Source organism: Nomascus leucogenys, chromosome 19 (genome assembly GCF_006542625.1).
Source record: "Nomascus leucogenys isolate Asia chromosome 19, Asia_NLE_v1, whole genome shotgun sequence".
Taxonomy (NCBI): domain Eukaryota; kingdom Metazoa; phylum Chordata; class Mammalia; order Primates; family Hylobatidae; genus Nomascus; species Nomascus leucogenys.
In genome coordinates, this window is record NC_044399.1 from 6,371,199 (window position 1) to 6,396,404 (window position 25,206).

Genomic DNA, 25,206 nt, shown 5'->3' on the forward strand with positions numbered 1-25,206 from the left:
GGCAGGAATAAGCATAGCCTGGAGCCACAGAGAAAGTAAAGCCCTGTTCCCTGAAGGGATGGTTCTATGTTGTGATTTATGAGGGTTCCAGCTAAGTTTAGTCCAGGCCTTATGAGGTTGCCTTCCCTACATCTAATTCAAGCATCTTTAGAATAAGGATACCCATACTTAATATAGTCATCCACAGTATCGTTTGGAACTTTACATGCTGGGAAGGAAGAATCTTCTTGGCAAATATAGTTTCCAAAGATCAGAGACACAATATGTTCCAGCCAGTATCTTAGACAACCCTCCTTACAGGGGCTATTGTCCAGACATCCCCTGTTCATCCACAAATTTGCAATCACTGTCATTATCAAATATCATACCAGGGTCCAGGATTCCACGTGTGGGCATGTTTGGGAAGGACCATGTGTTATTTATTACCTGATAATAAGGTTGGCGAGGGGTGGCATTTCTACCCGGGGTAGACATTCCCATTGGGAACTCCACCTGGGAGGTCTGGCTAGATTGTTAAAATTTTTCCAGTCCCTCCCAATGTTTGGTGTCACCCTTGTTCCTTCTTAGTCTCCAGATCTCTGTGGTCTCAGAAGTTACAAGCATACTGTTGCAATATTTAAGGTTTCCCAAGTATGGTCCTTTTCCTTTACTCTTAAAGCAGAGACAGGCATTGGCTATCATTCTATCAACTTCACCTAGTCTAAGGGTGTGAGTTTTACCCTCAGGGGGTGTGTCTTTCTGGGAGGAGTTAAAAATGCTCCCGTACCTTGTTCCCTTTATACCTATTAGGTCCTTGATGATTTAAGGTAAAGCCATCAGAGGGAAAGCCTAAGATAGTGAGTTCTGAATCATCAAAGAGTCCACTCGTGTTATTAAACTGAGTAAATTGTTCAGGACAAACCCAGTAATCAGTCTTGTTGTACAGATCAGTAATATCTGATATAGTAGGGGCCAAAGAATGTGAGACATTGCTACATCTAACAGTGAATGCTAGTAAACTTGATAGTAACAAAATCTTCATGTTTACCTCTTATCTGTGACTACTATCCCTGCTATATGAATAATAACTAAGCAAAAGATTATGGCAATTGAGACTCTTTTCCCAATATTCCACTTAGAAGATGCCACAGTATATACTCCTACTGCAAAGAGCAAGGTGAATACAATTCCCATATGTGTGAAGTAATAAACTTCCACTTTAAATCTTACTCACCGAGATATATAATTTCTTCGTGGGGGTGGTTTATGAGGTTATGAATGGAATCCCATGGATAATCACAATCTCCCTGTAAGTATGTGACAAAGAGACGTTCTAATATCTAACAGCAAATCTCAAGAGGAAAGGTAGAAATGACTTTAGTATCTGGTAAGGTAAGGGTGGGATTGAACTGAACAGAGAGTTCCCACTCATTTACTTATCTTTTGTATTTTCAGTTTGAAATCCCCGAATTTTTCACACTGATATCTGAGATGTTCTTCTGGGATTTCAGGGGTCATTCCAGGCCTTGACTCGAGTGTGATGGATCCAAGATTCCAGTCCCACAAACTTCACTGCCAAGCGGGTGGAGAGAAGGATGGCATAAGGTGCCTCCCAGCTGGGACCTAGGGAGGGGAAAAGAGAGGAAAAAGCCTTCACCAGTACCGAGTCTCCTTGGTTGAACAGAGGTGGCCCTAGTTCTTGGGGCTGGAATTCTGATAGCTGTTTTAATTCCCGCTAGGACAGGGCCAGGGAGGTTACATGTTTAACCAGTTCAGAAGTTCTCTGATCTAATATAAAATCATTGGTAAGGAAAGACCATCCATACACCATTTCAAAATGGCAAAGGAACAACCTTCGACCCCAAATTTGAAGGGGTGCTCCTCACCTGCACTAAGGCTATAGGAAGATCAGCAGTTTAGAGGAGGTGAGTTTCTTGAGACCACTTCCTGAGGTGTCTCTTAATGATATCATTTGTTTTCTCCACCTTCCCTGAAGACTGTGATCTCCAAGCACAATGAAGATAGTATTGTATGCTCAGTGCTTTTGAGACCCCCTGGGTAACAGTTGCCTTAAATGAGGGGCCATTGTCACTTTGGAGGTATTTAGGGAGTCCAAAATGAGGAATTATTTCATTGGCTAGTGCTTTTATCACCTTAGAGCACTTTCTGTTTGACATAGAAATGCCTCTACCCAGCTAGGGAAGGTATCCACCCACACCAGGAGGTGCTGAATTCCCCCTTATCTTTGGAAAATGGGCAAAATCCATTTGCCAGTCTCCCCCTGGGCAATTTCCCATTCTTTGTGTTGCTGGGGATGGGGAGATGCCATTTGTTGAGGGGATTGTTTTTGAGGCAGATCTTACCAGCATTAACAATTTGTTTGACTGTTTTTGGTAGATATTTACCTGAGAACAACCTCTGGGCTAGTTGATGAGTTTTATTCTTTCCCAAGTGAAAAGTTTGGTGAAGGATCTTAAGAACTTTCCACTGACTGGAGACTGACAAATAACATTTGCCATCCTCTGATTGTAACCATCCTGACGGCTGAAAAGTGTATCCTTGAGAGGTGGCCCATTCTATCTCTGTAGGAGAATACTGAGGCTTTATTTCCCTTATGGAGCCCTCCCAAATTAGAGAGGCTTCAAGTGTGCTGGGACTTTGGGGTTTTCTTACTGCTGACTTAGCTGTTTGGTCTGCTAGCCTATTTCCTTCAGCTATTTCATCCATCCCCTTCTGGTGTCCTTTGCAATGTATTATTGCCACTTCCTGCAGAAGGAAAACTGAGGACAACAATCTATTTCCTAATGGTATTTAATGAAAGACCCATTAGCTGTCAGGAAGTGTCTTTCTTTCCAAATAGTGGCATGAGCATGAAGAACCAGGAAAGCATACTTAGAATCCATATATATGTTAACAGCCTTAGCTTTGCTTAGTCCAAGCACCCTCATGACAGCAATTAATTCAGCTAATTGAGCACTGTACCTGGTGAGAGAGGTGTGCTTTTAATGATGTCATCCAGGGTGACTATTGCATACCCTGCCCTACAGGTTCCTTGTTCTATAATAGAGCTTTACCTGTAAAGAGAGCCCAGTCTCAGTTTTCTAGAGGAGTTTCCTGGACGTCCTCTCTGGCTGCATAGGTTTGCATCACAATTTTTTCACAATCATGTTCAGGTTCTCCAATTTCATCTGGAAGGAAAGTGGCTGAGTTCAGGAAAGGACAGGCCTTTACCTGAACTGCAGATCCCTCCGGCAGCAAAACTTAATATTCAAGAAGGCAATTATCTGTTAGCCAGAGACTTCCTTTAGAGGATAACAGTCCCTCTACATTATAGGGGGTGTAAACAGTCAGGTCATTCCTCATGGTCAACTTAGTCACTTCTGGCACCAGCAAAGCCACCACTGCAACTGTTCAGAGGCAAGCTGGCCATCCTTTAGCTACCAAGTCAAGTTCCTTGCTTAGGTTACTGGATGGCTGCTGGGCTGGGCCTCAGGCCTGAATTAAGACCCCCAAAGCTATTCCCTTCCTTTCTGAGATGTGCAGATTAAATGCCCTCCCTATGGAAAGACTGAGGGTTGATGCTTCAAGTAAAGCGTGCTTTAGCTGATTAAAGGCCTTCTGAGCCTTAGGTTCCCAGATCAGGGAGTGAGTTTTAGCTACTTGAGTTTCTTTTATAAGGTGATATAAAGAGTGAACTATTTCACTATACCCAGGTATCCACAATCTGCAAAAAACCCCAAAATCCTCTTAGCTGTTTGAGGGTTTTGGGAAGGGGAAAGGAGGAGATAGGCTGAATCCTCTTCTCATCTAACATGCTGGTTCCTTCTGATAAGACTAGACCTAGGTACCTTACTGAAGTTCGACAGAGCCAAACTTTAGATTTCGAAATTTTATGTCCACTACCTGCTAGAAAATTGAGAAGAGCCTCAGTGCATTTTTGAGAAAGTCCCTCAGTTGGGACACAGAGGGGAATATCATCTACATATTGTAAAACTTTAATCTGAGGATGAGAGAATTCAGAGAGGTCTTTTGATAATGCTTGCCCAAACAAGTGGGGGCTGTCTCTGAACCCCTGAGGCAGTACTGTCCAAGTCAACTTGGTAGCCTGATTGGAGGGATCCTCTAAAGCAAATAAGTATTAGGAGTCAGGGTGCAATAACATGCAGAAAAAGACTTCCTTTAGGTCCCACACTGTGAACCATTTAGTTCCCTCAGGGATTTGAGTTAGCAAAGTATCAGGATTATGAACCACTGGATGGATTGGAATTACAGCTTCATTAATGAGATGGAGGTCCTGAACTAGTATCTATTCCCCACTGGGTTTCTGTACCCCTAATAGTGGGGTGTTACAAGGGTTGTTGCAAGGTCCAAGAAGGTCCTGTGCTTTTAAATTATTAATGATGGCTTAGAGTCCTTGAGGGGGTACTGCATTAGGGGGTACTGCTTCTAGTTAGGGAAGGAGGCAGGATCCTTAAGGTGAATCTGGACCAGGATAGCAGTTGCAGCCTGGCCAATTTTCCTGTGACTTGCCCACACCTCTGGGCTAATACTGATTTCTACTAAGGGGAGAAAAAGTCTGTCCTGGAGCCATAAGGATGGTAGCTCCCATATGGGCCAGAATATATCTAGTAAAAGACCGGGACGCTCAGCCATGATTAAAAAGGCATGAGTAAATAGCAATTCCCCCCTACTACAACTGAGGGGCTATGAAAAATATTGGGTTAAAGACTTTCCTTAGACGCTCACCATGATTGTGCTATGGGAGGACAGAAGGCCAGGACTGGAGAGGAGAACAGAGAGGCTGGCTCTGGTATCCAGAAGGAAGTTTACCTTTCTCCTTTCTACGTCCAGAATCACCCAGGGATCCTGGATAGTAATGGCAGTGTGAGTTGCTGGAGCCAAGAAATTGAGCCCCAGGACCCATCAGTCCTGCTGGACCATCTGAGAGACTGGCTCTGGACCTAGCGACCTATGTCTCCAGGGACAGTTTGACTTCCAGTTGTCTCCACCACAGGGTGGACAGGGTTGAGGTGGCTTCTTCTTGCTGTCTGGGCAACCCCTTCTAAGTGCCCCAGTTTGCCACAGTAGTAGTGATTAGCAAATGCCCCTCGGGGATTCTGGATTTTATAGGCCTCTAATGTGACCAGTAGAGCCTCTGTTTTTTCTCATATTTCCTCTTCTTCTCCTGGGCTTCTTCCTGGACTCTATTGTAAAAGACCAAAGTAGCCACTTTCAAGAGGTTCTCTAGAGTACTATCTGGACCTATGGCCAGTTTCTGCAACTTCCTTTTGATATCGGTGGCTGCCTGGGTAATAAACTTGTCTTTTAAGATTAGCTTTCCATCAACTGAATCAGGAGATAGGGAGATATGTTTCACTAATGCCTCTCTCAGCCTTTCTATAAAGGCTGAGAAATTTTCACCTGGTTTTTGATCTATCATGGACAACTTACAATAATTAAGAGGTTTGGTACTGGTCCTTCTCAAGCCTTCCAGTATGCACATCCAAAAGTGTTTTCTATTCAACGCATCTATAGGATCACCGGCATTCCAACTGGGATTTTCAAGGAATACCGCCTCCCTCCCTATTGGTAATAGAGATTCTGCTACTTGTTCACCTCCTTTTTCTCTTTTGCCCTCCCTTCTTTTAGACTTCTTCCCTTCCAGACTTTTAGACTGGCTATAGGAGATATATTGTTCATCTCTGAATGTTTCTGCTTCCTGTAAGCCTGCCTGCTTTTCTGAAACAGTTAGGGTTTGGCTTAAAAGTAGCATAGCATCTCTCCATGTAAGATAAAACACTTACATTACATTTTGGAAAGACTCTATACATCTATCAGGGTCATCAGAGAACCTGTCCAAAGTTGGGAATTTCTTAAGTGGAACAACCAGAGGAACAAATGATTTGGCTATTGGGAGCCCTGAATAAGTGAGGCAGGTAGGGCACCCAGAAGTTGCATTTGATAATTCCCCAAAGGGTTTGACTCTCTGATTTTGGGGAAGTATCTATTGTAGGCTAGTCTGACATGGCTGCCAAGAGGGTGGGGTCAACTGTACAATGCTTACAAAGATTTGGGTTGTCTCTCAAGGCAAAGAAATCTTGTATATAGTAAACCTTGGACCATTTACCCTCCTGCCTACAGAAAATATCTAGTTGTTGAATAGTATATAAAAAAAGACTTCCCTCAGAAAGCCAGGTTTTTTCATCCTCAAGATGGTAAAAAGGCCATGTCCCTGTACAAAAGAATATGAGCCATTTTATCATCAGAGCCTCAGGGTCAAAGGAGTTCCAGTGATTCAGAATGCACTAGAGGGGATTACAGAATGCAGATGGTTTGTTACCCGTCTAATAAGAGATGGGAGACAAGGCATCCCTCAGTCCTCTTCCTCCTTTCTGCATTACCCAGGGTGGAGGAAAGAGAGAAAAGGCATTCCTCTTCTTCCTTCTCTCCTCTGGGTCCCTGCAGCCATCATAGGTGCTGCCCCATGGATGCAAGCATATCCTTCACCCATGGATCCAGAGGAGCCAGTAGGGCAGAACTAGTCATGCTCACCTGCATAAGGCTCTAGCTTTCCGCCCTGCTGGATTCCTAGACTCACTCAGCCCAAAAGGCTCCCAAGGTACCCCAAGAGGCCTGGGAGAGATTATGTAGTAGTAGGGTTTGGGAAAGACTCTTTAATGTAGGGAATGTCCTAATACTATCTGTGGCTTCCCTTGCTATGGCCCCAGTGAAAAATCAGAATTCCACAGAATGGGACTGATTAACTTCCAAACATAAAATTCCTTTTTTAAAAAATCCCATTGTAGTTGAATGCAGAACAGGTGCCTCAAATGAACGTAAGAATTGAATGGCTGCCATTCCTTTGATGGGGACAGTATTAAAGCTAAGATTTGTCTTATCGGGATGGCTACCTCCCAGCTGTTGAAAGTGGAGTTTTTTGTTTTGTTTTGTTTTGTTTTTGGTCTACAAATAAGACATGGGGTCTGATCACTGACAGAGGAACGTAAAAGGGAAAAGAATTGGGAAACAAGAAGTTTGAGGCAAAGGGATGACAAGGCTTCCCAGGGAGAAAAATTCCTTTCTACTAGGTGGCATTGTAGGGTTAGAAATGTTAGGTAAAAACTCTGACTCCAAATTCTTTTCAGGCAGAAGTTACAAAGAGAGATTTGGGGTTTGATAGGTTGCCCCCATAGCAAGCCCCCACCATAAGAAAATTAACTTCTCTCATAAAACAACTGTTTAAATTCACTGGACAATGCTGAACTATTAAATGGAGGAAAAAAAACAACCCGAAAGGAGACCAGGATATTCACTTGGGGTGAAAGATCCTCCCATATGGTGCCATGAATGTCTATTATTGAGGGATAGAAAGGTGCTTACTAGGTGAAAATTTAGACTGAAGTCTTGAATTCCCTGTTTCCAGGAAATCACAAAAACAACAACTCTTTGAATTACATTCTTGATTATTAAGGCACCAACTAACTCCACTCAGCAAGATTATATCCCTAGGTTACAAAAACACCCACAACATTGCATAGAAAGAAGAGGTTGGAGACATGATAGCCACAAGAAGAAAGGAAAATGCAATAGGAAAAGATTGCAAGTCTTTATGCTGACTCCCTGATGGGCTGTAGGTGACTGGAGTTAGTCCAAGGGCCTTCAGATAACACTGAAGGGTAGCTCCAGCCAGAAACCTTCAGTTGCCCTGGGACCTTCCAATCCCACATGACGGCTAGGCCCTCTGTGAAAGGAAACTAGACTGGAATAGACAAGAAGCCTCAGAAATCCAAGTAAAGGATGTAAGTTAAAGGTCAACTCTTAATCATCCTTCTGATAAATTCCCTTCTTCCTGGCCAATTCACCAAAATGTGTTGTAGTCTTACCAATGCACCAAGATGTAACAGTCTCTCATTGTCTGAGATAATATCCAGAGTTCTTTGTCCTAATTCCAAGAAGATTAAGGAGTGCAGACAACAAGGGTGAAGTTGGAGTGAAACTTTAATAAGCAAAAAAAGAAAGCTCTCTGCCAGCAGAAGGGGGAGCTCTAATGGGGTGCCCACTATGACGCCAGTAGTGGGGGTTTTATGGTCTGGAAAGGGGAATGAATGTGCTTAGTCTACCGGCTGTCTTGGAGAAGGTGTGACTCAGCTTGGCCAGGCACCCTGGCCCAGGACCAATCAGAAAGCCTGGCCTAGGACCTTTGCCTAGGACCAATCAGCGGCTGAAGTTATGATTCACAGAGGCCAGACTCACAGTCCAAAAACTGGCAATGAAAGTGCCCACTGGAACTCACTGGAGCCCACTGTGCCCACGCCCACAAAAGGAGAAAAAACTTTTTCCTGGGAGCCTGCTGACTATACAAAGGACAAAGGCGTTTTTATGTCAGGACTTGTTCCCTCATCTGAGTGAGCCAGAGGTTTGTGCAAGCTTTTATCTGAATGGGCCAGAGGCTCTCCTATCTGTGCAGCTATAGACATGTCTCCAGGCACAACACCCTGTGCTAGTTCCCTTATCAGTGCCTGCAGCTTGATTTTTTCCCCAGGCTGCTTTTTACGTTATGTGGGGTGAGGCACTGACCGGTGGGCCAAGGGCTCTCTGAGGAGCCTTCCCTTGCTATTTACCTAAGGCAAGCTAATTCCTTTTAGTGTCATCCTCATCTCTTGGACCTTAGATGGCTCACTATCACCTCTGAATGCAGCTGATACGAAGAGTTAAAGGGGAAAGTGATAATATCCCCTTGACATTTCAGGTATTCCTTCTGCTCACATACTATTGGCAAGAAACTAGCCAGTCGCCCACCTCTAGCTGTTAAGGGAGCCTTGGAAATGCACTAGGAATTATTGGCGCCCATGTACCAAGCTAAATATTACATTACCATGGAAGAAAGGAAGCATAAATTTTGGGGTAACTAATGGTCTATCACAGGAACAAAAACAAAGCTCATCTTGCAACGAGCAGAGCCAAGCAAAGGATTACTTGCCATCAGTTTTAGGGTAGAAGGTGCTATTTTACTGAATACTTGTAAATCATATATACCTATCAGTATATAAAAAGTCCAGGTGTACAAAGAATGAATTACAAAAAGTCTTTAATATTTGTAATGAGGAAATGATATTTAAAATAAAACAATAGCCCTCCCCTTTCTCTGAAAGCACTCTGACCACAAATTCCACTTAGCCTGCCAGCTCACACCTTTCAACTTCCTTTACCAAAATTTCCCTCCTTTACATCACAATATTAAAAGGGGAACTGAGAAAGCACTTTTCAGACAAATCAATACGTACCCAGGATGATGGCATAGATTAGTAAACCACAGCAAAGTTTATTCATGTGCAAGGGACATAAAGATACATTAATTGTTTGTTTTTCTAGGCTGCCAGTATAAGCTTTGTTTAAAGTAAATAAAACCAATAATACAGCTAGATACCACATTGCAAAGAACCCTAATGCTATTTATCAGCTTTAAAATACTTTCAACTGAAATCAATTACATTTTTATATACATATATAGAAATTACCTATAGTTCTTTTAAAAATCCTATGACATTAACATGAAACTTTATTAGAATTTAAGATTCTATATGCAAACCTGATAAAGCCTTAAATTTAATTATTTTGGGGTAATGTCTTCTTAAGAAATGGTAGATAGGATAAAATAATTTACAGATTTATCTGCCTTTGAACTGGAAGGAATTTTAGGTAATCACCTGGTTCAATCTACTCCCTAAAGTCACATAGCTCTATAATTTCCCCTTCACTCAGCTACTTTTTTCTGTCTAAAGATATCTCAAAGCAATTTCATAGGTAATCATGAGACATTCAAGTGCAAGATAATTTATCAAGAAATCCCACTCCAGGATCCACTGTACTTATTGAACAAATTAAGTTTGTGTAATGAAAATACACAACAAACGTTGCATTTAGCATTTTGACTCCACTTTTAATTAATGAATCATAGCTCCTATGCTGAGGAAACATATTATGTATAGATCAATATAAATAAATTACTGGATTGGCTAAATGAAATGCATCCAGTTCAATGGAAAATGTGCATTCTATTCAGAGCCATACTTTAGAAAAAACGAAAATGAATATAAATAAGCAAAATATAATTCAGAGAAGGTTGGTATATTTGCAGTTGGAACATCTTGGCTTGAATGTCTTTATATATGACTCAGAAGCCTATCAAAAGGGCTCTGAGCCTCAGACACAAAATCAATGCCTTCTTTCTAAGTGTTCCTTACCCAAAAATGGCTCTGCAGGAGTGTCCTTGGACAGCCAGGACACATAGACAGCCTCTGCAGGAACACTTGGCTCTAGAATTTGGACTGAGGAAGATGCAGCGAGCCCATCATGACGAGTGCAACCAGATGTGGAAGAAGCCAATGTGGGCATGTCACGATCTCATCAGCATGCCAGTGTAGGAGAAGGAGAGGCTCCGGGGCCTCCCTGCTGATCTGGAAGATCTTTCTGCTGCTTCTGTACACCTGGTGCTGTCTGAGTAAGACAGGTCTTCCAGATATTTGGTAGTGATTAAGTGAAACATATGTTCCAAGAAAATGTTTACTATGCCAGGAAGAAAGCAGTCGCTGGCCTCTCACCGGAACATGATGAGAGGGTCCTTTGTGATGACGGCTCCATCAGCCAGAAGAGGGTACGACGGCTGAAGTAAAATTAAGATGCCTGGTCTCCAGTTTTCTGCCACACAACATGCTTGTACAACAGAAATTTGGGAACACTGCACAACAAATGGTGGATGTAGATGTTTCAAGCAACATCTAATGTAGTTAGACGTGGCACCTGGCCAGAGTAACTACGGTTCATTAAAACTATTTTGGATTAGGCTTAATACCGTCTGCAGGACCTTTTCTCTGGAGGGGCTGGCATCAACCACATGGCAGCCAGGATTTTCCATCCGCTGGTAGGACATTTCTACCCTGGAGACAGGCAAAACACAAAGAGTTGGTCTATTTTTTCACACAGCTATTTGCATTAATGTTCTTTTCCTACCGTAGTATAAATAGCTTGAAGCAAGCTTCCCATGTCATTTATCTCACTGTAACTAGCTTTGCCCACAGAAGACATTCATGCATTTTGTTTAATAAATAATAAATGAATAATAATGTTTAATAGCTAGTACTTGTTGAATACCTGTTTTCTGCCAAGCATTAGCATTTTGCATGATTTTTCTCATTTAATTCTCAAAGTAACCTTAGGAGGGAAGACTGTTGTCATCCCTGTTTTGCAGAGAAGGCAACTGAAGCTCAAAGAATTTAGGGAATTTGTTCGGTGGCAAATTTCCCCCAAGTCTGTGCCCTGAGTAATTTTCATACAAGCCAGAGTCCTTAATATATGCATGGGACTCTTCTAATATTTTGCCAGAAATCTACATATCCTTTCCATGCTAGCTAGCCTTCATGTGTATACAGAGTGACTAGTGCCTATTTCTTTATGGAATCCTTATAGCACTGTGGTTAAAATAGGGGTGTCGAGGTGGATCGTCTGCACTGACAACTCTGCCTGACCACTTCCTAGCCAAGTGAATTGGTCAAATCTCTTCTCCTCTCTGTGTCTCAGTTTCCTGTTCTGCAAAATGAAGACTGAAACCATACCTTCCTTGCAAATGTTCACTGAAGTTTAATGGAATTAATACAAGTAAATTGCTTAATATAGTATCTTTACCCACAGCAGCTACCATTATTTGTAACATTACTATGTTATGATAACAGGGCTATCATTGTTTAGTTAGAGAAAATATTTCTGCTTCAGTTTTTAAAGGCAGTGGTGTAGAACTGATTCATACTCAGTCATGAGGCGGGAGGCCTGGCCAGACTCTCTTCTGCTGTCGTGTTTATAACTTTATAATTAAAACAAAAACACTGGCTGCAAAATCAGAAAGATTTTAATCCCGGTTTTACTACCGAATAGTTATGTACATTTAGACAAATCACTTAATCCTTTGAGCCTTAAAGTTGTAAACTGTAAAATACGGCTAATGTTTTTGTCACAAAGATGACATAACATCAGTAAAATGCCTGACACACGGGAAGCATCTAATAGGTAAATGTTACTATGAGCTCGTTATCTAGTGCTCTGTGTGATTGTACTATGCCTGGGGAAACTGAGGCACAGAGACACTTACTGTCTTACCCAGGTGCAGCTGCTCCTAGCACAGCCAGGATCAGTGGCAGGGTCTGATCCCTAGTCCGATGACCTTTGCTTTAAGATAACAATGCTGCAGCCCTGTGGTGACAAGCCCATTGGAAGGGGCTGAAGTAACTTAGAGGATGTTGCGTCTTGTGTTTGAAAACTGGAAACAATATCACTTCCTCACAATCCTAAAGCCAGTGCCAGTGGTTCATCTCCCTTCAGGAACGCCTGCCGCTCACATTGCATCGGGACACCTACTTTTGACGAAACACGCTGTTGGCCTCGAGTTCTGCTTCTTCCCTGGTCTTCTCCATGCCCCGGCCCTGCAGCCTCTGCAACCTTTCCTCAGGATTCACGGTGAGCAGCAGGATGAGGTCAGGTTTGAGCAGGTCCTCCGGCCACTGGTATACAGGGTGATGGGCTGGGGGCAGGTGCTGGAGACCCCCACTCACCTCAGTGGCTATGGCATAGGTGGCCGTACTGTGCCAGTACCTGAGAAGGAATGGGGTAGTGAGTTCTCTGTCTGCAGAAGAAGTCAAAGTAGCATCTTAAAATCAGCAGCCGGGAATGATGAAACCAGGGTTGGCGCTACAGAAGTTTCTCTAGTATTGCATAAGCTAAATAAAATTAAATTTTATAAACTAAAAAAAGTTATACAATATTGTTTAAAAAATAAAATTGAAACAGTAATAATGCAGTGTGTTCTTCACACGGCTCCATTGACCCATCTCAAACTACCATTTTGTGTGGCCTCCCCTCTGTCATCGCATCTTTTTGGCCCTGCTGTCCGCACTCCTCTATGAAAGAATGGAGGGGGATGGGGACGATGAACCTGTTTGGCAGTTCATTTGTGTTTAAGGGCTGTGTCTTGGCAGACTAAAATTCTGGAAAGCCCATGTCAGTTCCTACACTGTTTTCACCTTGAACTTGGCATTGAAATTCACGTTCTGGGACCCCTGAGGTAGAAGCCTCTTTGTTTCTCCCAACTATCCAGTCTGCTGATGGTGCCTCAGTATGAGACAGGGAGACAAATACACCCTGCCCAGCTCCATGAAAGTCCACCCTAAGCAAGTCAGTCGTTCCTTCTGCTGGCTGTTTTAAAAAGTTATTTTGGGGGAGGAAAACAAAGTTATTACCATAAACAAAAGTCAAATCAGTCTCTATTTAAAAATGCCTAGTGGCTTCCTACTACCTACGGGAAATGCTTGGTCTTCTGGTAAGACCCAGAACATCCCTCCTAGTCTGCACCTGCTTACCTTTTCCTCTGGTGAGAGTGAGGTTCTCAGCCAGCAAAACTCTCCTCTCCCTTCAGACTCCTAGGAAGCCCCCAAGCAGAATTGATTGTTTTCTCTTCTGTGCTCTCAAAACCCTTTCTACGTGACTCTACTGAAAAACTCCTCATTGCAAATTAGAGCTACCTGTTATAAGTGTAATATCTATTGTCTCCTCCATTAGGTAATTTCTTGAGTGGGAAATCTTTTTTAGTAATGCATGTCTGGCACATAATAGATATGCAATGAATGAATGTTCTTTGGGTGTATAAATGAATAAATGAATTAGAATGATTTCATTTATCAGCATAGTTTATTATACTCTTGCCCTGTTCACGCCATCTTCCAATTTTAAAGGACTAAATGGACAATTCAGATCCAATATAAAAGGACCATCACTCACAATAAATATTTATGATATAAACCTTCCAATGTAGAGACACCCAGGGGCCCCTCCTCATTTGTACTTTCAAATTACCACCTTCAATTCTTTGTTTTTGTTTGTTTGTTTTGAGATAGAGTCTCACTCTGTTGCCCAGGCTGGAGTGCAGTGGCACGATCTCAGCTCACTGCAACCTTTGCTTCCCAGGTTCAAGCATTTCTCCTGCCCCACCCTCCCAAGTAGCTGGGATTACAGGAATGCACCACCACGCCCAGCTAATTTTTGTATTTTTAATTGAGATGGGGTTTCATCATGTTGGCCAGGCTGGTCTCAAACTCCTGACCTCAGGTGATCCACCCGCCTTGGCCTCCCTAAGTGCTGGAATTACAGGCGTGAGGTACCATGCCCAGCCCAATTCTTTAAAATCCTAAAATTTTGATCATTTTAGAATTGAACTCCTCCCCACAGTGAAAAGTACACAGTGGTATCCACATAATAAATTCCCTGTGTTACCTGAACTGTACATCATTCTGCCTGTGCCCCCCACCCCACTTGTTTTGTAGATGTAGGTAAAAGTCATCTAAGCTAATATAGCCTCCATCTCCTTATCTGGAAAACAGAGATCATGCAAGGTTTGTTTTCCTTCCATAGTTGTTACAAATACAGACAAGTGCTTAAAAAAAAACTGTATCACACTGTTACTATAAGATAAATATCTAATTCTTATCAGACATTGGTTATAACTAAAGCTGGATCATTGCAAATTATCATAACAGAACACAGGACAGCACTGAAAAGGACACAAGTAAAAAATTCACTTGGTTGGGAGGCCGAGGCGGGCGGATCACGAGGTCAGGAGATCGAGACCATCCTGGCTAAGACGGTGAAACCCCGTCTTTACTAAGTATACAAAAAATTAGCCGGGCGTGGTGGCGGGCGCCTGTAGTCCCAGCTATTCAGTAGCCTGAGGCAGGAGAATGGCGTGAACCCAGAAGGCAGAGCTTGCAGTGAGCCGAGATCACGCCACTGCACTCCAGCCTGGGCGACAGAGCGAGACTCCATCTAAAAAAAAAAAAAAATTCACTTGGGAGTTGATAATCTCAACATCCATCCTTCAAAGCCCTTGTTCACCTCCAAAAGTGTGCTCTGAGAGCTTCAGGCCACCGCCAGCTCCTGTGAATTCTGCCTGGACACCTTCCTACGTGTTACTTACCCAACTCCTGTTGCTCACAAACTTGTACTTTCACTCTCTCTGCCGGATGGATTTTGTCCCTCAAGCTCAAAAAAGGCCAATCAGGGTCTCAGTTTTCTTTATCTGGTACTTAAACTATAATTTACACCATGGTCAGCACATGCTCCAGATTCACTGAATTAAATGCCCACCTATGAATACAGAGTCTGATATTATCTTATTTTTAAAGTCTTCTTTATTGTAGAAAAATCACCAGCAAGAATAGATTTTTAAAGGTAACAGGGGTGATTAAGACTCCAACCTTTACCACAGTCCCCATTAACAATTACTGTCTCTCATATTTTTCAGCTAGATGATGGTATTGTCTAAAATGGATTTCATTAAAATCTTTAAACATGAACAAAACCCACAAAGACAACAAATAACTGCTCTTTTCTTTTCATCTGACAAGGTGATACAGCATTTCTTTAAAGAACTAAATTGCAGACAATTGACACACACAAAGAAGACAAATCAAGGGAAGAATTAAGGACCTGTTTCCTATAGAGTTCTCCCATTGACAATAAGGCTGCTTGTTTAAATAATCACACCCTTGGCCCATCAATTTCAGACGCTTCCCACTATTTAGTATTCTCCAATCCTGCCATCAGGGAAGCCACATTAGTTCAAATCAAAAGCAATTTGCCAACACATTATACACAGCTCATATAATAATGCTTTATCTTTTAATAGCAATTTCCTATTTTCAAGGCACTTCCACACACATCCACTCACTGAATCTTCATCGCAACTCTTGACAGTAGGCAGGGAAGGGGGCATGAGTATCCCCACTCAACAGATCAGAAAACTGGGGGACAGAGCGCAGAAATCCCTGCCTGCACACAGTGACCAGAGCTGCTTCAGGATCCACAGGCATCCTAGGACATAATGGACCTTGAAAGTCATAGCCTACTAGGAAAAGCTTAGTCTTTCTCTTTGAAATAAAGGGGACTGTATCAAAAAAGATGTCAGTATGGTTTGGTTCTTTGTCCCCACCAAAATCTCATGCCAAAGTGTATTAGGTTGGTGCAAAAGTCATTGTGGTTTTCGCCATTAAGAATAATATCAAAAACCACAATGACTTTTGCACCAACTTAATAATTCCCATTGTTGGAGATGAGGCCTGGTGGGAGTTGATTTAATCTTGGGGGTGGACATCTCCCTTCTTGTTCTCGTGATGGTGAGTGAGTTGTCACTGGGTGTTTAAAATGTGTAGCACTTCCCCTCTGCTCTCTTGCCTCTGCCCCTGCCTCTGCCTCTGCCCCTGCCTCTGCCCCTGCCCCTGCCTCTGCCCCTGCCCCTGCCTCTCTCTCTCTCTCCCTCTCCCTCTCTCTCTCTCTCCCTCCCTCTCCCTCTCTCTCTCTCTCTCTCTCCCTCTCCCTCTCTCTCTCTCTCTCCCTCTCCCTCTCTCTCTCTCTCTCTCCCTCTCCCTCTCTCTCTCTCTCTCCTGTTGCCATTGTTTTCTCTTCAACTTCCGCAATGATTGTAAGTTTCCTGAGGCCTCCCCAACCATGCCTCCCATATAGCCATGAGGAATTGTCAGTCAACTAAACCTCTTTTCTTTATAGATTACCCAGTCTCAGGTATGTCTTTATAGCAGTGTGAGAAAGAACTAATACAGATATCACATATGATAACATCAGGCCTGTTAACAATAGGGCAAAAACATTTTCCAAGCAAAGCCTTCCCATGAAGGAACAAGATTTTGTATCCTTCTCAGTTCATCCTAAGATTCCACATAACTTGTCAACCTTGAAATTATTATTGTGTTATAACCATTGCCATCCCCATTGTCATCCCAGGGTTAAAACTACTCATGGGCCATCACAGCCTACACTGTAGCAACAGCCTTCTAGCTGATTCTTTTTCCTTTCTTGCCCCTCACCCACCACACACTTTATTCTCCACATACAGTCAGGGTGGTCTCTTGATGGAATATTTCAGACATACAGAAAAGTGTACAGAAAAAGTTATACTTTCAAGAAAGGAGTAGTAGTTCTGTGTCCAGATAGGACAAATCGGCTTTTCAGTGACCAGCTTACCCACCAGGAACAAGTGGAAAAGCTAGAGGAGTCAAAATTAAAGCCTGGTAATACTAAATGTCAACAGGGCTGTTAGTCACAGGGAATTGGCAAATACTGCTGTGGGGAGGGGAGGAGACTCAACATGCTTTCAACCCCTTTAGAATACTTTCTGCAACACCTACCAAACCTGAACAGCCACAAACCCCATGCCCCTGCAGTTCTGCTCCTGGGAACCTATGCAACAGAACTGCATCCATATGTGCACCAAAAATGCATAAAATTTAGTTCACAACAACACAGGCAAATCTTCAAAACACATGTGGTATGAAAGAAGTCAGGTGCAAATAAAACTCCATACCCAACAAATAGTTGCATTTGTAGGCAGTTTAAGAACAGGCAGAACTAATATATGGCTATGGCAGTTAGGACAGTCACTACCCCTGGGGAGGAAATGGGCAGTGACTGGGTGGGGGACAGAACAGTGGTGTAGGGGCTGTGGCAGGCTCTCATTCTTGATCTGGGTACAGGTGACTTGACTGTGTTCACTTCTTGAAATTCCTTGAGATTTACACTTATGATTAACGTTCTTTACCAACTATGCCATACTTAAATGCAATTGCTTATGTTTATAAAAATAAGTAAATCTTTGGAGAAAATGAGCATTCAAGAAATGTTAAGAAATAATCCAATCACAATCAAAGTCCTTCTGAACTCCTTATCAACCACATTTATCTCTACTTCCCAGAGAACAACTTTGTTAAATCTGCTGTTCAACATCCTTTCGTCTCTCTATTCTTTGCAGTATGGATAACTGTGCGTGTATTCTACTGAACAAACATCTTTTGGCAACTTGACATTTTCATTCAACATTATGGTTTTGTAATGTGTGTGGCCTCATGCATTGCACAACATATTTACACTGCTGCTGTATGGTTCTCCACCTTATACATATGCTGGTATTTATTTATGCTTTCTCCTGTTGATGGGCTTTAGGTTCTTCAAATTTTGCAAGAGTATGAAGGAAACTGAAAGAAACTTTTATGAGTGTTTCTTCAGTAGGCAGGAGCAATCTTCCACTTTGCTACATCTTCTCAAACTGCTCTCTAAGTGATTATGCTAGTATCATATGACATGCTCTGACCAGCATCTTATGAGAGTTTCTATTGATCCACATCATATGAGGAAACCTTTAGTTGTAGTAGTTTCACTGACTGGATGGGAGTAAAATGAAATCCAGATGGGAGTAAAATGGAATCTCACGGTGACTGTAATCTTCTCATCCCTTTGCCATCGTGATGTAAGTTCAGTATGACCTGCTTATCATATCCTTTCCCCTTTCTTATAGTATTTTTAAAGCTATTTTTTGTGTGTGTGTGTGTTTTGTTTTATTGTTTTTGGGATTTTTTTTTGAAACAAGGCCCCTCTTGCTCTGTCATCCTCTTGCTTTGTCATTGCAGCCTTGACCTCCTGGGCTTAAGGGATTCTCCTTCCTGAGTCTCCTAAGTAGCTGGGACTACAAGTGGGTGCCACCATACCCAGCTATTTTTTTAAATATTTTTTGTAGGGATGAGGTCTCACTATGTTATCAAGGCTGGTCTTGAATTCTTGGGCTCAAGCACTCTTCCCAACTCAGCCTTCCAAAGTGCTTGGATTACAGGTGTGAGCCACTGCACCTGACCTAAAACTATTTCTTACAGGTGAATTTTTAAAGTATAAATCAGTTTATGTCTCTCCTTTATCAGAAACATTCCAATGGCTCCCCAGTACACTCAGAATAAAATCCACTCTATGCCATGGCCTACAAGCCCTACAGACCTGCCCCAACCTTCCTCTTCCCATTTATCCACAAAGCACCTCCTCGTCTACTATGTTTCCAGAACATAGAACATTTTCTAGTTGTCAGATTTGTTAGCTTATTTCAGTCTTAGCTTCATTCTTGCAGATTTCTTTCTCCACAGTGCTTTCTGTTATCAAGGAATTTTCACATTTGGCTTTTTTTTTTTTTTAAATCACGGCTCTGACTAATGGTGCTTTCTCAGACAGGACTTCCTAAACCATATCTAGCAGGGGGTTAGCCATTTTTTAGCACATCACTTTGATTTTTCCTCTTCCCTGCATTTATCATGCTTTGATATTATCTTACCTCATCTTATGTATTATTTTATATATTTGTTCACTTGATACTTTTCTTCTCCTATAATGTTAAGTTTGCTCCATGAAAGTAGGGTATTATCTATCTCATTGATGTGGTTTGGCTGTGATCCCACTCAAATCTCATCTTGAATTCCCACATGTTGTTGGAGGGACCCAGTGGGAGGTAATTGAATCACAGGGGCAGGTCTTTCCCATGCTGTTCTCATGATTGTGAATAAGTCTCACAAGTTCTGATGGTTTTAAAAAGGGGAGTTTCCCTGCACATGCTCTCTACTCTTGTCTACCGCCATGTAAGACATACTTTTTACCTTTCACCATGATTGTGAGGCCTCCCCAGCCCCATGGAACTGTAAGTCCATTAAACCTCTTTCTTTTGTAAATTGCCCAATCTCGGGTATATCTTTATCAGTAGCATGAAAATGAACGAATACACTGGTTTATCATTGAATCCTCTGAATTGAAACTAGTCTTTGGCACACAGGAGGTATCCAATAAGTATTTGTTGAACAAGCCAATGAACAAATGAATGACTGAAAGTATAGACTCATTAATGTCCCCAGTATGCTATTTCCAGCTTCCCTTGGCAAGTTTTTTTACCTTTCTGAGATCTATAGTTCTCATCAGTAAACTGGGAATAACATGTAACATTCACCTACCCAAGTTATAGTTCCAGATACTAGTATTATATATGTAATTCTCTAGCAAATGCCAGTGCCTGGTAGAGGTAATTAACAATTCATAAGCAGAATTCCTATTATTATCATAATACAATTTTTTCCTGGCATATACATGTACGTACATGCACACATACACACACATACACACACTCTCATATATTAGGGAGAAAATGTCTAATTCAAGGCATCTTTATACCTACCTGTCTACAATCACAGGAGATTTGGCAGATTCTTTAGCTATTTCGGAGGCCACAATATAATTGCCCAAAGAGTAAAAAGCTCTTCTAATGATAGTTGGTTCATCATCAAAGATCTTCCTCCACTGGCCAATGCAAGAGGGTGGTGACTTTAAAAGGACAGCCTTAAGTGAATCTGCCACTGACTGGGTCACCGTGGTTTTACCTGCAGGTCATACACAAAGTATATACATCTTAACCACAGCCAAAAAGTTAATATTGACTTAGAAAGAGCACAGACATTCTCTCAACCTGCAAATCAAATGAGTAGACCAAATAACAGGATTCTTTATAAAAAGCTGTAGACCCATAGGAAGTTAGGATTCCTCTGTGTGGTATTAGGAAACCTGGAGGAAAAATTCCGGTTAGTGATCAAATCTGATATTGGGAGTCTGGACGCAAGAGCCCCTTTTACGTGTGACTTTTATTCCTGGCAGCCCAGCTACTGCTCACCCTCTTACCATGTTCCCCACCCTGAAGACTTTCTCTCCTCTTGTTGTCTATAGCTGATGAACCCACGCCTGGCATCCACAGCGACTCTTCTCGCCCCTCCTCTCTTTCCACCTTCTTCATACCCTGCTTCCACTTCTGTGCAATCCCTTTCCAATTTCCAGCCCTGGTTCTACCACTCACTCCTGTGCTTGCCCCTTTGGGCTTGGCCTTTAGAGCTTTTGTATCTGCTTTAGGCTTCAGCTTTCTCCTCAAAGGCACTGCTTAGGCCTCATTGACTTTCTGACTCTGCCTTGCACAGCCTCGGGTGACAGATTAGCCCCTTCCCAGAGCCCATCTCACAATTCTCAGCTGCTGCCTGGAGCTCAGGACAGGTGGTGACGAGAAGATCTACTCCAGCACACTGTGCACTAGTGTCTCTAAGCTCCTACTGTTTCGATTTATTTTTAAGTTTCTCTATCACACACTTAACACTTTATTGCCAACTATCTATTTTCCTTTTTTCTTGGGTTGTCAGGATGGACCCTAACAGTAGCTACCATTTCTCAGTGTCTACTAGGAGCCAAGTACTCAGCACGTTATACTCCTAATTCTCCCAGTGACCCTGCAAAACAGTTATTATTTAATCATCTTGCAGATGAAGAAACTGAGCACTGGAGAAGTTAACAAATTTACCCAAACTCACCCTCCTGACAGGCCTTGGTGCAGGACGCAAATGCAGGGCAGACAGAACCACTAGCCTGTGTTCTTTCTGCCACTCTGTGCTAACTCCTTGTAACATTTGTATGTGTGGATGTTTGTGTTGAGGCTGAATTTTTATGTCTCCTGTAATCCCACCAAATCTAAATTAGCTGTGGGTACAAAATAAATGATCAACAAAACACATCAGCTGAAGGACCGCTGGTGTTACAATTCCCTCTGCAGCTGAAAGAAACTATGGTCCTGGGCACAGCCAGTACATTTGAGTGATGACAGCTGGTCTCCCTGAAGGCCAGGACACGGCCCGATCCTTCACATGGAGCTAGGATGGTCAACATGGGCCATCACCTGTGCCACGTCTCCCTCGCTGGGTACACAAGTGCCTCTATATGGAAATTGCCTTCTATATTATTAAAAGTCTGTACTCCTCAAGTTTACACAGGAGGAGAAACTCCTGTGCTGAACCACTCGGATGCTAGTTCTCCAACATCAACCCTCTCCTCAGTGTGTCCTGGGCCATAGGAGCAGCATGTCTGCCCCTTTTGTACTTTGGTCTAATGTGAGCACACATTGTATTTTGAACTCAGTTTGACAGCTCAGAAGGCTTTTTTTTCTTCATTTCCTAGTTCTTCCACATTTTGCTCCAGAAGAATCTCTGAATTGCCTATGGTTCCTGGGCACACCACCCTGGTTCAAGCCCTTGAACCTTTGCCCATGCTATTTCTTCTGTCTGGAGGATGTTACCTGCTTTCATCACCTGACCAACTCCTATCTGTATTTAAAATACAATCCAGGTATCACCCCTGACCATGCACTCCACCCGACAAAGCCCCACAGAGGCCAGATTCAGTGCCCTTCCTGTGTTCCGCCAGAGCACTGAGGGTCCGTGCCCACACATCATGCTGCTTCATATTGAAGGTCTTATTCATCTCTGCATCCCAGGGCCTGCCTAGCACAGGGCCTGCCACACAGTAGGGGCACACATAAGGCTCCATATAAAGTTTGGTTTTGCAAGAAGTATTTGTTTCTGCAACTAATCAGTTAGTGTCATTGCCTATAACTAAAAGGTAATATTATCTTACCCGTGGCATCCAGTCCTTCGATGGCAACAACCTGGAACTTTCCTTTCTGGACCTGTTTTGGGCACTGGTCGACCAGGTCAAGCACCGCCCGGGCTTCAGGAATAAAGGAGGTACACTGTAAAACAACGTCTATCCATCAGCAACGAAGCCAGGGGGCTTTTGCCGAAATCACACCTAAATGGCTGAGCATAATATTGCCGCATGCTAATAAGGCCTAAGTTATACTGAGCACTGTGCCAGCCCATGGGAATTCAAAGTATTTCGATGCTAGGATGGACTGGAGTGTTTTATTTTATATTGAGTAGCCGAGGCTCGAAACAGCTGTCCCTGTCTGGATCGCTTGGTGGCCTGCAGTCCTCACTGAGCAGCTTTTAGAAAGGCCAGGCAACACACATCACCACAATGTCCTGTGACACAGCAACCACGGAACTACAGGCCCGCTGGGAACATTGTGTCACAAGAATGGGAAATCAGCTACACAGTGGGTTGAAGAGAGCAGTCTTCATCTGCAGCATGTCCTCTCCTAGCCATTCAGGGAGCTGAGATAAAGAGCCAAGCAGTGCAATCATGAAGCCAGCAGAGCAGCGCCCCCCTGGGAATTCCCAGTTCCTCAATGTGCATTATCTCACTGCATGCTCACAGCATCTCAGAGCGAGGCTCAGACACTTACTTATGTGCTTGCCCTGAGCAAGGCAATCTTCTAAGTGCTTTACAAGTATTCAGTTGCCAATCTCTGTGATAGCTTTGAGGTGGGGGGGGGGGGGGTACTATTATTATTCCCATGATATGAATTAAGGAAACTGAGGCAGAGAGTTGAAAAAACTTGCTCAAAGTGACACAGTTAATAAATGCCAGAGTTTGAATTTAAACACACGTGGTTGATCTTGCACTCTTAACTGCTCCACAACGCTGTCCCATAAGCTTGGAAAATATTCCCAAGCTCCATGGGGCATCCTCAGGGGTCATCTGTGTCACAGGAAGACATCTGCCTAGCCCGCGATCAGAAAGAATTTTCAGTCTCTTTCTGTGAGTACCTGCTGCGAGTCAGATGTTTCCTTAATCGTCAGGACAACACCACAAGATGGGAATTTTACATGTCAAAGGGCAAAACTTAAGAGTAGTTGAGTAACCTGCACAAGGTTCATGGCCAGTCGGTAGGTAAATACTATTTAAGTCTAAATTTCTTAAACCCCCTAAACTCATGCATTTTCTTTTTCACCCCAAGATCCTTGAACGGTGATCAACAGCAAATAAAATTACTTCCCAGCTGACATTATTTTCCCTCACTCCCGGCAGCCCCTTTATTCCCTCTGTACTGCTGTTGGGGATGCTTTTACAGCAAGCATCGCGCGGCTTGGTGTAGGTCTATGTTCCACGTCAGGCTGGAAGACCCTTGCAAACAAGAATCTTAAAAGAGTTGCCTGGCTTACAGGACACCTTCCCTACCTGATTTGTTAACGGAAATAAACAAACCACCCAGGCAAGAACCGGCTTTACAGACCAGCCTCTTGGTCCAGTTCTCTGGTCTGAACGGTTCAGATGCCACGCTGGGAGCTGGAAAGGGACAGAACTCTTACCTCCTCCAAAACGGCCCGGGCGGCTTCCCGGTCCGGGAAGACCACGGAACTGGGCAAGTCTGGCACCACCGGGTGCAGCGGGGGCTCCGGGGCGGGCACGACCTGTGCGCAGCCCACCTGCAGCCGCCTGCCGTCTTGCACCTCCCAGAGGCGCTGCCACAGCTGGCCGCGTGGGTCGGCCTCGAACTCGCCCAGGTGAGGGCGTGGTGCCTCCTGGCAGGCGCCCAGCAGCTCGAGCAGCGCTTGCCGGGTGTCAGGGTCATCCAGGGGGTCGCGCAGCAGGAAGCCTTGCTGTGCGCCGCCGGCCTGGCCGCCCGGGCAGTAGCAGAGCAGCCTGAGCAGCTGGCACCGCTGGAAGGGGCCGCGGCGAAGCTGGTGCAGCAGGCGCTGGTGCAGCCGCGCCGCCCGGACCCGGGCCCCGCAGCCGGCGTCCGGGGTCACGGGCACGCACAGCGAGTAGCTGCGCTCCGGGGGCCCCAGCAGCGCCGCCAGGCGGGGGTCGGGGGCGTCTGCGTCGCCGGGGGCGTCGGCGCCTAGGGCGAAGTGAGCCAGGGTGCAGTCGGGAAGCTCCAGGACGAAGCGGCGCGGCGGAGCCATGGCCCCAGCGCAGACCCCGCGCCGCCCGAGCAGCGGCCCCGACAGTGGCCTGCGCAGGAGCGGGCGGGCGAAGGCCATGGGCGCCTCAGCGACACCGCCCTCGGCCCCGCCTCGGAAACGAAACCCGGCGGGAACCAGGCGCCGGCGGGAAACGAAACCTGGAGGGAGCCAGGCGCCAGCGGGAAACGAAAGCGAAGCGTTGCGGGGAAACGAAAGCCGCAGGCCCCGGCGGGGCGGGAGCCCTGGGGCTGGGGCGCCCTTCCGGCCTCTCCTCTTCGCCGCGAGATTTGCGCGATAAACGGCCGGCGCTCGGGAGGAAACGCTCGGCCCTGGGGCCCCAGGTGCGCGGCCCCGCCGGCCTGCGCGGTCCCCAGGCGCCAGCTCCCGGGGCTGACACCGAATGAGGCCCCGCGCCGTCGGCCCCAAGGTAGCTCCGTGTGCGTTCTGCGGGTGGCTGGCGGCCCCGACTCTGGTTTGAGTTCCTCCTCTGCGGCTTGTGCCGGGTGCATGGAGGGGGGCGGGGGTGCACGCGCGAGGGACAGAGGGACAGAGAAGTCCCTTCCCAGTGTAACTGGCTCTTCAACGCCCACGTGCAGGCGCACTACTGCCCTTGGATGACTGACCAGGCCCTGCAGACCATGGCCCTCCCCGACCTCAACTCCTAGCTCTGACCACGCGTCCCCGCCCCTCTAATCCT

General features: G+C 44.4%; 1 protein-coding gene across 2 annotated transcripts; it reads right to left on the reverse strand.

The window, feature by feature from the left end:
- Window positions 1-322: 322 nt before the first annotated feature.
- Window positions 323-24,982, reverse strand: CMPK2 (cytidine/uridine monophosphate kinase 2). 2 transcript variants are annotated; one of them, XR_004026991.1, is made up of 7 exons: window positions 23,913-24,982; window positions 22,336-22,450; window positions 20,069-20,270; window positions 12,388-12,621; window positions 10,224-10,916; window positions 3,054-3,167; window positions 323-1,602 (listed from the first exon to the last, which is right to left on the reverse strand). XR_004026991.1 is itself a non-coding variant. In XM_030799853.1 (5 exons), exons 1-5 carry the CDS (start codon window positions 24,585-24,587, stop codon window positions 10,793-10,795), a joined length of 1,350 nt encoding a protein of 449 aa, XP_030655713.1. In that variant the 5' UTR covers window positions 24,588-24,982; the 3' UTR covers window positions 9,278-10,792. The 2 variants fall into 2 exon arrangements, 1 of the variants encoding a protein (XP_030655713.1); XM_030799853.1 differs by lacking the exons at window positions 323-1,602; window positions 3,054-3,167 and having other exon boundaries at window positions 9,278-10,916.
- Between the last annotated feature and the right edge of the window lie 224 nt (window positions 24,983-25,206).

What these genes read in the sequence shown, in the direction of transcription:
- CMPK2 (XM_030799853.1), bottom strand. Translation starts at nt 24,587, where the DNA reads ATGGCCTTCGCCCGCCCGCTCCTGCGCAGGCCACTGTCGGGGCCGCTG. An exon ending in CCCGGGCCGTTTTGGAGGAG is followed by an intron (nt 22,451 to 23,912) that starts GTAAGAGTTCTG and finishes GTTGTTTTACAG; the next exon opens with TGTACCTCCTTTATTCCTGA. An exon ending in TCTCCTGTGATTGTAGACAG is followed by an intron (nt 12,622 to 20,068) that starts GTAGGTATAAAG and finishes ATTCCTTCTCAG; the next exon opens with GTACTGGCACAGTACGGCCA.